The following is a 14,060-nucleotide window of genomic DNA, read 5'->3' on the forward strand; positions in this document are numbered from 1 at the left end:
AAAGAAAGAAAAAGAGAAAGAAGAGTCAGTCTGCTGTGTAAATATTTTCCCTACAACTCCCACCTGGAAACAGATTTCCTTTTAATTTTGGTTAGCCTAAATTTCAGACAATTTCACATCAGTGGCAGATTTTCTGTGTAGAAAACTATCACCGTTTCAAAGCACTAATTCGAACCTTTTTAAGGTTAAAATCAGAGTGCAGCTTCACTGGGAAATGGGTGATTTCTAATCTCCAGAACAAATCCAGGATTCACTTTGAGATTAACAAGACTGCAAATTCAATTGTGGAGATATTAGAGAACAGAAGGAGGTGTGAGACACAGGACTAAATTCAGACACCACTTTTTCAGTATTTCTGGCTTGCAACATTAAGAATTCCCCATGCCCAGTGTTCTGGCTACTGCTGATCCTGGTTGGATTCCTGTAGCTGTGGCTCTTCACCAATCAGGTGAAGAAGCTAAAGCCCTGCTCAGGGTCTACAAACCTCACTCCAGAAGCCACATGCCCAAAATTAAGGCATTTCAGTTCTTGACATCATATTATAGTCCCCCTGTGAATTTGCCCCAAATGTACCAGTCTGCAATGACCTCTCCATTTGTCTGGACTTTCCTGTGTTTGTGCAAAAAAGATAACACTAAGCAGGGTAATTATTTATCCATTCATTTTTTAAATAGTGTTTTTAACCTGCAGGATACTGAATTGTTAGTGCCACAGTCTATGCTATCAGCAGTTCTTTACATAAGAATCTGAATAACTCATGAGCAAATTTACTGATCTGGCTGTTAGAGAAATATGCAATGAGAGATAGAGCACTGAATTTTTCTTTAACTTTGAAAGCAAATAATTGAGTTAGGAAAACTTAAAAAATGAACTACAGTCTTTAATTTCTTGTTTTCTTTGGGTATGGCCTCGATAATGCACCAATGTTCTGGCTGTTGTCCAGCAGTGCTTGCACAGCATTAAAGTCTTTGTTTCTAACTCTGCTCCCCACTGCCTCCTGCAGTAAAGTTGGGAAGGGACACAGCTGAGACAACTCCCCGAGCTGGCCATTGGGTATTATACCATACCATATAAATATGTGCTCAGCAATAAACACCAGGGAGAGTTGTCTTCTAAGGTAGCCATTGTTCAGAGACTTGCTGGAGATTGGTCTGATTTTGGGATGTGGTGAGTGACTGCGTTTGCATTATTTGTTTTTTTTTCACCTTTCCTTCACTTACTAAGGTGTCTCCCCTAATCTACAAGTTCTTCTCACTTTTGCTCTTCCTATTCTCTCCCCTGACACGCTTGGAGTGTGAGATGAGCAAGCAAGTGTGCTGTTGCTTGGTATTGACAGAGGTTTACCTATAGCAGTCTGCTTTGGCACTTGAACAGGGACTCAAGATGCGTTCAAGACAGTAGACTTGATAATAGTGTTCTAGAATAAACTTTTTACCTAGCTGTTACTTGGCAGGCTCTTACTGCTGCTGATCACAATGCTGACTTGTCTGTTCTCAGACAAGTTTCTTGTTTGCTCTCTCACTTGCTCCACTGCTTTTTCCTTTTCTTTCTGTACAAATGTGAAGGTTGTTAATGGCTGCTTTCAGCTTTTGCAGTGTTATCACTTAATTTTGCTTTGCCTGGGAGAGTTATGATAAAAAAAAATTGGCCTCCAGCCTAATCTAGTATGTGGCCCCTGCACTGCTACCATCCCAGTACTCTGGGAACCACCTTCTGGAGACAACTGGCAAATAGCTCCTTCTCCTCTAGTCCAGAAGCCACTTCATGAAAGAAGAATGAAATCTTCTGCTCCTCCAGGGCAGATGCTCTCACCCACGTCACAATGGGCCTCCGGTTTCTTTCGTACCCCTATGTAACCAAATTGCTAAGTATTATTGTATGCACTGAAGCTGATGATGACTTCACATAAAATTAAGTAGCCAGTTGGAAATGCTGTCCAGGAACATGACATGAGAAAATCAATCCCTGGGTAGCAAGGTGCGTGAGCCTTGTAAAGGACTGGGTAAGTGGGCCAGTGACCAAACCTGAGCTAGCTTTAATGCCCAACAGTCCAACCCAACCCCTCTCCTGGATGACCACTGTAACAGATGGATTCCAAGTCATGGAAAAATGAACTGAATGGACACCTGATGGGGATTGCCCGTAGACTAACTGAATGATACTTAAGTATACATAAAAATATTTGGGGGGAGGAGGGTGTTGAGAATGTATTGGATATGTGTGACAAATAGTACAGAATAAGAAAAAGAGATTTTACTGGGTCTGGTTGGCATAGAATTGTCTTCATACTATGGTGTTGTTTGGGTCTGTGACTGAAATAGCCCTGATAACACACCAGTGTTTTACTATTGCTCTGCTGTGTTTGCACAGCAGCAAAACCTTTTCCATTTCTCATTGTGCTCCCTTCTTACCTCCCTCAGTGGGTAAGCTGGGGGTGGGCAACATGTTGGGAGCATACACAGCTAGGACAGCTGATCCAAACTGCCCAAATACATACTGAATGCCAGCAAGCAATAAAACAAGGTAGCTATTACTTTTAGACTAGATTGGCACTGATTCTTTTTTCAAGGTTGTGAGTGATCACATTTGCACCACTGTTTTTTTGTTCCATCCTCTCCCTTTTCCTTTACCTATTACACTGTCTCACTGTCTCTATCTCAACCCATGAGTTCTTTTACTCTTGTTCCTCCAATTCCACACTCACTTGCCCTGGGCTGGAAGTGTGAGGGGCCAGGGGTAGAAAGGGAGGTGAGTGAACTAAGATGAAACAACAGATAGTAGAGTCACAAAAATATCCAAATTATCACAGTGTCACTGCTATGAGATATACTGGATTATCAGTAAAATGATTTGTGTTATTGTGTGCTCTCAGCTCTTATCTAGCTTGCTCACAGGAAATAAAAAACGATTCTCACTGAAAAAAGTTCCTATTTGAATATCCCATTAGCAAAGCTTTTTACTGAAAAAATTGGAGAGTGGATGTCAGATTAAGAAAAAGACTGATTAATGATCATATCTGCAATTACATTAGCTCAGGAAAATATCACTGTCTCACTTATGCTTCAAAACATTTGAATTTGTCTGTTAGTGCCAGAAGGATCCCTCTTCCTGTATTTTGCATGTTTGTTTGGAGGAGAGGGGGATGAGGTTTTCAAACCTTTTTCCTGTCTATATCAGCTATCCCATGTTCATATGGACAACACCAACACTTCAGGGATACTAACTGGAAACACTGAAGACAAACTTCAGTTGCATTCTGAAAAGTGATTATTTCAAATAGTAATGACCTTTCACAGAAAAAAAACCAAACAACTGTATGGCTATGAACATGACATGTACTCAAGGTTCTTATGTCATACTCCCATGAATCCCTCTTGAAACTGTGAACAAAAGTATATTTTGCTTTTCCTTGTCTAGCCCTCATATTTTTATGGAAACAGCAAAGGATCTGATCAGTCTGTATTCTAGGTCTGCATTGTGAGTGATAATGTGCAAGTCAGAACCAGTACATAGGTAGCTTCTGGTCGTATGCTGAGACTATAGGACTGGCAGGGACAGAAAAAGACAGTGTTGGTTAATAGAGCATAGTGGATTAGAAACTGGCTGGACACAAATCAGGAATGATAAGCTTCAATTTAACAGAATTAACAGAAATTTTTGTGGTTATTTTTTAGTTTAGTTTTTAAATTATACAGTAGCATTTTGTTGTTGTTTTATATTGTGTAAAGATTAACCAATGAAAATCCTCACTATGGAAATCAAAAAGGAGACATGATGTATAATGCTTGCTGATTTCATCTAACTTCTACAATATTATAACCTCCTTTCTAGCACTGACCTCCTTTGTTTCCTGCCTAATGTTCTGCTTCTCCTATTACCTGAGAACTTCATTAACTAACACTAGCAGGATAAATGATGAACTTTGAAGATCCAGCACATACTTTTTCCTTCATCCCAGAAAATATGTTGCTTTGGGAAAAAAATAAAATAAAAAACAAACAAACAAAAAAAACAAAACAAAACAAACAAACAAACAAACATATTTGCTCCTTGAAGTGGTTCATGTAGCCAGTGAGGTCTAGTAAGAAGATTAACTCTGCTCAACCAGAAGAGCTATCAGCTGAGCAGACAGATTAACAAGATCATCTCACATGTTGCATGACATCTTCTGCCTCGCTAATTCCAAACTGCAATTTCTAAGACTTTTTTAAAACATACCATAAAGAAAAACTGCAAAGATGCAGAATCAATATGAAACAACTGCTTAGAGCATTGCATTACCCAAGTTCACTAAAATCACACTGAACAATATAAATGATGATATCCACAAGTGAGGAACTGCTACACAAGTGTCAAAATCCTTTCCATGTCCAGATAATTTTCTTCAATGGACATTTTATATCCTGAAGTAGGAAGGTATGAGTTAAATAGCTGAGGTAGGAGGTCTTGTTTACCTATCAGAGGGATGTTAAATATCTTGCTTCAAAAAAGCCAATTAGCTGCTAATCATAAACAATTTGGTGACAATCTTGGACTGAGAGGGAATCTGATTAATGTTGATAAATATCAAAAGGGAGGTGGGGGACAAATGGATGAGGCCAGGCTCTTCCCAGCAGTGTGTATCAATAGGAATGACCTAAAACTCGAACATAAGAAGTTCCAAACAAACATGCAATGTTTAAGACATCTAGATGCCAACTTGTGCAACCTATTACTGGGGACCAGCACTAGCAGGAGAGTTGTTGCACTCAGAGATCTCTTGAGGACCCTTCCAATCTCTGCAATTTTGTTATTCTGTGTAATTTGCTTGTTGCAGAGGATCCTGAATCAGTTCTTGTGCTCTTCCTGCATTAAGCTAGCCATCACAGTGCAGGTTCTCAGCAGATCTGAATGATCCATCAGCCAGCAGCAGCTTACTTGCACTACAATAGAGTCAGACGGGAGTAAGTTAGAACTAGCTTGGATGCCTCTTCATCTCGTTGTATCCACATTTACCCTGGTCCAACTATTACAACCCAGACACAAACTTTCCTGTTTCATCCTCCTACTGAACTCACATACAAATCTAATAAAATCACTTCTTGATGCATCAAGAGTGGCACATCAAGCCTTCCTGTCTCCCACCAGACAGTTCAGTAAGTACTTTAAAACCTGCCTCCTGAAGGATATACAAGTCATACAGTTGAAGTACAAAAGAATGTAGCAAGGCAGAGAGGACAGAGCTATGATCTTTTTAAATCTTGTTCTAAGGAGAGTCTAAGTTCTGGGAAGGTTTTCCCAGACTACAAGAGAGCCTAAGACTCAGGGCTGCAGACTAAGTAGGGAAGTAAAAAATATATATAGTGCCATTCTTAATGTAATAGTCCAAGGCTACCACTTCAGCTTGCACTAGCTGAGATGTTATTGCAGCTCACACCACCAGAGAAATCACTCTACCCATCAATTTGTTGTCAGATTCACAAGCTCTCAAGCTTATTAGTTTTTCAGTAGAAAAAGTGTCAAGTTACTTTTCTTAAGGGAAAAATAAAACTATTTTAAAAATCAAGCAGCAAATAGCATTCATTTTTCCTAGAGATTCAGACTACAAGGGTTCTTTGAGCATAAATGAAATTTGCACTACAACAGCAACGCAGAGGGAGCTTAATTTTAATAACAATATGACCCGATCTAATCAATGTTCTTATTTGTGGTACCAAAGATTTCCTTCTGTATTTTTGCTACCCTCTAGTAGCAAAGCCAGAAACTACCAGATTCCAGTGTTCTAACAAATGAACTTTACCACCAACAGGTTGTACATTAATCCAGGTACTACTGAAGAAGCTCAACAGCAAGTTTTGCCTATTTAGAAGGCCAAGAGGGTATACAATGCCTTTGATGTTGTCCCACTCTATGTTCTTATCTCTAAATCAGAGAAGTATGGATTTGAAGGTTTACTATTAAGTGGATAAAGAATTGTCTGGATGGTTGAAGCACCAGAGTGTTGTAGTCAGCTGCTCTATGACCAGGTGAAGGGGCCTCGGGCCAGATGTTCCAGTGCCTGATTTAGTGGTTGGCAATCCTGCCCACAGCAGCAGGGTTGGAACTTGATCCTTTCCAAGTCAAGCCAACCCACGATCCTATAATTCCAACATGCTAAGGTATTAAGGTATACAGCCACACTGTCCGTTGACAACTGTAACAGCTACTTACTCCACAGTACCGATCATCACTGAATATCTGTGGTGGCAATGGATTGCCTTGTGCAGGCTGCCTGTCCTCAGGAATATTTTTATACATCCACTGTCTTTTCTCCTCTGACATCGTAATATCCACTTCTTCAAACTCTATGCGATTGGCTTCCAGAAACCTCACCACATCTTGTTGCCTCTTCTTTATCTAGATGAAAGGAAAAAAAACAAAAACACAATACATCAGAGCAAGTCAACCATAACCCAGATATGTTTACAAACCTGAGTACATTCCTTCTCTCCTGTCCTACTTCCACATGACAGAAAGTCAAGTACTCAGGAAGAAAGAGGGAAATTTCTGTTTTTTCAGTTTTAAGTTCATAGACATTAAACACTGCTGTTTCTTTACAAGTTGACAAAAGTTATACCTCCTCATCCCATTTTCAGAAGGCTGTCTCTCTAGTTCCACTGTGGAATTTTCAGCCTTTACTCTTTGATGAATCTTTAAAAAGATAAATAAATGAAGTGTATGAAAACAAGAAGTAGAAATTAAAAAATATAGTTGGTTTTCAAAACCACTGGGGGCTACATTTTTGAAGCATAAAGGCAGATAGAAATGTAAGGTAAGCAACCTGGCAAGTCTGAGAAGAGTCCACTCCTATAGGTGACCATTGAGGTAGGTAGACATGTTGGCATGGAAAAAAAAACCATTAGTGCACATATTTGTTTTCCTAGACACTAAGGTATCTTATAAAAATGCAGCTCCATGATTCCCTGAACAAGGCTTATTGAATCTTTAATTAAGAGTGTCCATCTGCATAATGCACGTGTCTAAAAATAAGCATGATTTCATTTCTTGAAAATTAATTTCACCACAAAAAAATGCAGTAGGTACATACTAAATATATGGGGTTTATTCCCTCCAAAGAGATTATCATCTTTATATGAAAGCCTAATAGAGGCAAAACAACAAAAGTTTTTAGCTCATTGCAGCTAAGGTCAGCTCTTAACAGCTCGCAGGGCTTCAAGCAGATCCATCAGGTGAAGACTATCTCTGCCTCAAACAGGATTTGATAGCAAGAAAGCAATCTTTGAAAAGAAAGTCTGCAGAGCTGAGGAAAACTAGCTATCTCATTTGTCTCAACCTGCTCTGCAATCTCTTCATTTTGTATTTTCTGCATGCACTTAATGAAACAATCTCCTTCAGAAGGAAGCTATATGCTGTGTTTTTACAGCTATAATCAACAGCATTATTTGAAGAAAAAACAGCACTTTAATAATTTTACAGTATTTCTGGAGTGTTGTATCCACACAGTTGCTGATTGGCATAAAGCCCAGGTGGATGAATCATGCCTGCGGGCATCATATGACCCAAATACTATATGGAAATCAGGATTTTTAAAGTGCACGTGCTAGCTGCTCTTGTCACACAGCCCATTGCATCCAGCTAAACATAGCACAAAATCACACATCTTTTGGAGATAACAGTGATGCTCTCATTGCTCATTTGAACTAAGAGAGTAGCCATCTCAACAAACGAGAAATACAAAAGTCTTGAATGATTACTGCCTTTCTAAGTGGGTTTGTAGCTGTTGGGTTTTTTTGTTGGTGGTGGTGTTTTTTTCTCTCTTTCTTACAGAAGCTGCACTAGTTTTTAGGCATACCATAAAAGAATCACTTTTTCATACAGAAGGCAGCTCCAAAAGTTGCATGAAAGTAATACCATATCAGTAACAGGTAAGTTACTGCATCGTCATCACTGCTGGCACTAAAACTTGGCTTCTATTGCCTCCCTAAAAATTGTGATAAGGAAATTTATGGTCAATGTAGGAACAAAGTTTCAAGAGAAGACCAAAGTCGGATTTATTTTATTTTAATGGTGATTACTAAGCATTTATTAAAATAGAAATAAGATACCTAAAGAAACATGTGGAGATGTCATTTGTTTACAATGAAATACTGCAAAAACCAACTTGAATTCTGCCTCTATGGCATTCATCACCTTCACAGGTTGGACTAGCCAGCAAATGACAGAGCAGCATCCCAATGCACAGCAGCATGCCCTCACCAAGTCTTTCAGACCTGCACTTCTCAGAGTGGCGTGCACTGACTGCACAGTGAGGACAATCCCTGGCATGCTGTGACATTCAAGTCACTCTATAAGCTGTTTGTGAGACTAAGGCAGCCTTGGGCAAAGCTCTCCATGCCCAAGCCACATTCTGCTGTATATGTAATTATTTCGTCTGCTGTCTTCCAGTACGTTATAAAGTGAACTGCAGCTCAGTTTTAAGCAGTTCCCTCACATTTTACCCTTCACACCATGAGAATTCTCCCACAATCACACACTTCCTAATCTCTCCCTTTAATTTTTATAAAACTAATTAAGATGTTGAAGGGAAATAAATTGGTGGGGGGTTTTGAGCCAGAAGATTTGCAATTCTGCACACGACATCTGCAGGAGTTATCAGCTGTGGATGTGCCAGCTGTGTAAATTGAAACAAAATGCCTTGAAAAATTTTAGGCAGAGAGGCAACATCATCTCCTCCTCCAAGTGATTTGATTGAAGTTTGTAAACTGAAGCAAGAGAAATGCTTACATTAAAAATCCTATTAAATTATGCCTTGTTGTTTAAGATTGATGCTCAGAGCATCTGTGACAACTGAAACCAGCTGATTGTTCCCCAAGAAAACCACAGGATCTTTGTCTTCCCATACAACTGGATCTGTGCCTCAGGCATGCGTCAGCCTCACAATCCTGCCTGTAGTTCTAGTTTGTGATTACTCCAAGCTAAAAAAACCTCTAGCATTCAACCAAATGAAGCCCTCAGCAGGCCAACATGCCCCAAAGGGCAATGTCAATTCCTCCTCACTAGCCTACACAGAGGACCTGATCTCCTGCCCAAAGCCCAGGGAAGATGAATGCAACCTCAGGTGACAAATTAGGTGCATGCTTTAGTCCTCTTCACGCAACTAAGCTTTGCACCTTGCTTCTTCCTGGCTTTCCAGGACTCAATGCAACTTAAAGGATCCTGAAAAAAGTGTTCATACAATCAGAAATACCATGATCACAAAACCTTAGTTTATGGCTATTTATGCAACAATTTGTGAAAGCATTTTTATCCTTACATAACAGAGTGCCTTAGCACCAAAATATTTTGCTTTTGATACATTTTAAAGTATCAGAAGATGCTGAAAGATAAACCATGAAAATAAACACCCCCTATGAAGTCTCAAACTCCTCCACACTTCATTCTATATTCCATGAGACTCCAGCTTCTATAGGCATCCTATGCATCTCATCTCAAAGCATGCAATTAAACACAGATTTGTTTTTTTAATTCCCTTGTAGTCATGAAATTTTTATTAACCATAAGCGCAAACAGGAATAGGCACTATCATATCTTCTTGTTAGGCAGCAACTCTGATTATGAAACAAAATCAGTGTCTATTTACATGATGTTCTCTCCAGCACGGTGGAGAAAATTCTAAGCTAACAGTCTGCTATGATAATCCAATGGCTGTCCTGCATGTTCTAAATCATCTACGGATGATTGTAGTCTGAACTTCTGTTTTCATGGATTTAGTCTTGCTTTTAATTTACATTTCTATTCACAAATATAAGACAGGAAAGAAACACTCAAAGATGTCTCCATTTATCCTAGCATTGGAGACAGTTTGCTTAGGTGGATTAAAAAACAGCAATAATAAACTGTGCATTCTGATATACAGAGTTGAAATGAGTTAATCACTAGTTCAGTAGCTCAATTTACCAAAAAAAAAAAAGCCCACCTCAGCTAATATATACAGGTCTTCTCCCCTCGCTTTCATTTCTTCATGCTGATGTGCAGCAGGTACAGGAAACTACACCACAGTCTGATTTGCAGAAATGCTTCAGAGGCATTCTCAGGCCAGACGGGACCATCGGGATTATCTGGTCTGACCTTTAGCATCCCAGAATTAATTTCTCTTCGGAGTAGGAAGTTTCTTGCAAATTGTTTTCCCCTAAGCTCCATTCCTGAACTGTAAATGACAGAGAATCTGCAATGTTTTTTAAATTGTTCCCGAAGTTAACTGTCTTTGCTTAAAATCCCTGCCTGCTTCAATTCAGAATTCACCTCACCTATAGATTTCAGCCACTTACACTTCCATATTTTTTCTGTTAGACTGAAAAGACTCTTTTACTATAAGATTACTGTTTCCCACACAACTTTAATGAGCTCAGGTCACTGCTTAACCATCTCCCAGCTAACCTGAACAGTGACGTCCAGTAAAAACAAAATACCTACTTCTCCCTTAACAGCAGAATAACAAAATGAGGATGTTATCATCACAAATCATGCCCAGAATGGCCCAGAAATTCAGCAAAATTAGATGAGAGACCACAAATGCACTTTAGAAGTCTGACAATTAAAAAGCCAAAATGCATCCATTGAGACCTTATTATCTCAAGGCAGAGGTGGTCCTGCTGTTCCTTTCCTTCTCAAACCTGGTCAGTCTTTCCTGATCCATGCCCTTACCCCAGTGCTGCAGCAGTCACACTATCCCCTCATTGACTCAGCTGAGAATGGAATGCAATGTATTGGGCAGGGGCACCTTCAGCATGCAGCACAATGACACAGCTAAGCAGATCTCACTGTTGGCTGTCATGGAGGTGGTGCAACATTGCTCCCTCCTATCATGCAGTTCCTACAGCTTCCCCTGCAGCAGCGTAATGCAGGAACCAGTGAGACAAGGGAGGGAGAGGCAGTCAGGTCTTTACCACCATCTGCTCAGTCTTTATCAGTAGCAAAACCACACCCCAAGAAGACTCAGCAGAAGCTGAGCATGACAAGCAGCATGTCCCTGAAACACAAACTGAAAAAGCAGTATTTTGTAACACAAATACGCAATCCAGCTCACTGCCACAGCTGAAAATACCAGATGTGGAGCCATTGCCTTTTTAAGTCACAAGAATATACCCAAAGGGATTGTTGCACTGCGAATTGCCAGTGTCATCTCACACACTCTGAGACTAACATGCAGACCCTGACAGTTCCATTATATTTGCAACATGCAGCAACTAACCTTCTGCTGAACATCTCTTTCTCTGCCTGGCTGAAGAGCACAAGTGGCCCTGGCAATTTTTATTGCAGAGAGATGGCAGGGCTGTGACACAAAGATTCATATGATTAATTCACTGTTCTTGGCACAGGAAAATAGAGCTCAGCCACATACACGGGGAAAAAGGAGAGGAGAAACTGTGCCTTGATGGAGGAGGGTAGGAAAAAAAAAAAAAATAGAAAGTCAGTATTTCTTTGCTGGTGGGAATACTTACATAAGTGGCTAACAGCCAAAGCCACTACTGCGTTACATGATAGAAGAGTCTCCTCGGAACAGACCCCCACGTAGCTCAAAACTTCATCTTAAAGAAAAGCTATATATTCATATTTCAAAATCCTAAAAATTGACCCCAGAACATTTCAGGCTGAAAATAAATAGAGCAGTCCCTGAGCAGCAGCCACACGCAGCCTGCAGTGCCCAGGGCTACACTAGCAGCAATCAGCCACTTGCATACAGAGGCATAATTAAGGACATACCATATGAAATACTTATGAAGCTGGGAGGACAATCTGCTCAGCTTAAAGTAAAATCAGTCAGCAGAACCCTGGGAGCTGCTGTGACACTGCTTTGTGAGGCAATCTGCATACCTTTACCTCTGCACAATACATAGTAGGCTACCTCTGAAAGAGTCCAATATTTCCAAAATGCAATTACAGTTGAACCAGGGTTCAACTACAAGCAGTCAGCAAAAGAAAACATATTTAGTTATTTCTGTAAAAAAAATAGAAGACAGTAACATTTGCTCCATGCCCAATGCCTGCTAGCCTCATCTTCATATTGTTACATGTTGAACTGTGATAAAATGCATTTAAATTATAGAATTGTAACATAAAATCATAGGCCTGGATTGAAAAGGACCACAACGATCATCTAGTTTCAACCCCCCTGCTACATGCAGAGTTGCCAACCACTAGACCAGGCTACCCAGAGCCACATCCAGCCTGGTCTTGCGTAGAAATGTTTCTACTACAAGTTGAAGGGGAAAGTTTCTTATTTAGGACAATTTGTAAGAAAATTTTATTCCCTGCTCAAGTAACACAAAGGAGTCTTCAAAACAATTGAAGGTGAGCGTTTGCTGTGGGGGGTTCCTTATTTCAGTGGGTCTGTAATAGAGAAGCAGAGACAGATTGAGACCAAACAGAAAGGAGAAAGACCAAGGAAATAAATAAATAAATAAATAAATAATGGAAGGTTCTTCAGAAATATCAACTATCAGCACCACCATGCAGAGTACCTTTCAGCTGCATGTTACATGGAAAGCCGTTCAAGTCACTCCCAAGTCTACTTCTTTTGATTTCTTTTGTTTGAGGAAACAAGACTTGTCAGTGATGTACATGAATGAAGTAACTGATTCTATCATCATTTTCTGCTTGCAGTAGGAGTAATGTGTTTCTGCAGCATTGAAAATCTACATACATGTGAATCTGTGACAGAGCCAATGAAACCAGATGCTACAAGACCCAAATCTTGGCTCATTACTTCTCATCAGCTGGATCTATCTTCCAGTTAATTACATGAAGTCATATCCTATTGCATCAATGCAAAACCAAAAAATAGCATTGCTTGTGAAAATAAAAAATGGCTAATACAAAGCAAGACCTGGAAACTTTGCAACAGGAGCTGAGCCAGACCTCAGAAGTTCCAATGACCCTGGGGCCCTGGTGACCAGCACAGAACAGAAGACACCATGAGTGGTTAGTGAGCATGGCGGGGATAGGCTGATGGTTAGACCTGATGGTCACAGCAGTCTTTTCCAACTTTAACAATTCTATGGATCTGTGAGCAGCCTGCAAGGTTTTAGGGATTCATAAAGCATGTTGTCAGTTCTATCCTCCTGAAGGAACCATCCTGCAGGACTAGAATAACTCATTTCAAAATACTAACACTTCAAACCATGGCTGGCAGCTAACTTCTTTCAAGATATAGACGTTTCTGTTCATGGTTTACCATATGTTTCAGTGATTCAAGAGTCTGATTAAAACGAAAGTGCTATTTTCATGCACTTTTCCAACAGACATCTCTCAAAGTTGCCAGAGAATAATTTGGAACTCCTGTTTAGTATTCTACACTAAACTCCTTCTGTGCTATTCTCTTTTGTCAAATTGGCATGTTTACAGCAAGTTTTTTGCATTGTGAAAGAAACCCTTCCAACTTAGTAACATCTATCTTCCTTTTCAAAATGTACACATAAACATGACAACTGAAACCCTTACTCATTCACCTCTCTTTACTGATAGGAGAGTTTGCCTCCTAACAAAATGTAAGCTGTTCTCTGACCTTCACATTATATCATGTTTATTCATATGCTTATTTTTTTTAGTTTCTGTAGGTAGATTCTGAAGGGTATCCTTTCTTCCCAGTAAAGTCCCAGTTCAGCAAGGTAGATAAGAACTGCCAAGTTTGGAACTACAGTAAACTCAGTCCTCAACCCTATAATGCAGAGTAGAAAACTGATGTTTGAATCTCACAGTCTCCCCCAGTAGGTAAAGCAGGGAGTAGTTTGTTGCACAGAAGTCCAATACTGCTACAGTAAAAACAAAATACCTATTTCTCCCTTAACAGCAGAATAACAAAATGAGGATGTTATCATTACAACTCATGCCCAGAATGGCCTAGAAATTATAACACTCAATTATAATACTCAAATTCTGCAAAGAAAAATAAAAGTTTTTGCTTTAAAAAACACACAAAAGAGTCCGCTAACAAATTCATTTACTCTTCCTGTTATGCAATATGTTTATCACCCAGACTTTTAAGATGAAAACAAACAATTGCTTCTTTTTTCCCTTCTTTT

At 39.6% G+C, this 14,060-nt stretch overlaps 1 protein-coding gene across 1 annotated transcript in view; it reads right to left on the reverse strand.

Annotated features, from left to right (window-relative positions):
* Positions 1 to 10,009, reverse strand: part of SH3BGRL2 (SH3 domain binding glutamate rich protein like 2) — a 25,724-nt gene extending 15,715 nt beyond the window's left edge. The window contains exons 1-2 of the mRNA XM_010707701.2: positions 9,956 to 10,009; positions 6,190 to 6,375 (exon numbers count right to left, since the gene is read on the reverse strand). Coding sequence (XP_010706003.1) covers positions 6,190 to 6,375; positions 9,956 to 9,994 — 225 coding nt within the window. The 5' untranslated portion in view covers positions 9,995 to 10,009. The remainder of the gene's footprint in view (positions 1 to 6,189; positions 6,376 to 9,955) is intronic.
* Positions 10,010 to 14,060: the final 4,051 nt, after the last annotated feature.

Source organism: Meleagris gallopavo, chromosome 2, assembly GCF_000146605.3.
Source record: "Meleagris gallopavo isolate NT-WF06-2002-E0010 breed Aviagen turkey brand Nicholas breeding stock chromosome 2, Turkey_5.1, whole genome shotgun sequence".
In the NCBI taxonomy this organism is placed as follows: Eukaryota; Metazoa; Chordata; class Aves; order Galliformes; family Phasianidae; genus Meleagris; species Meleagris gallopavo.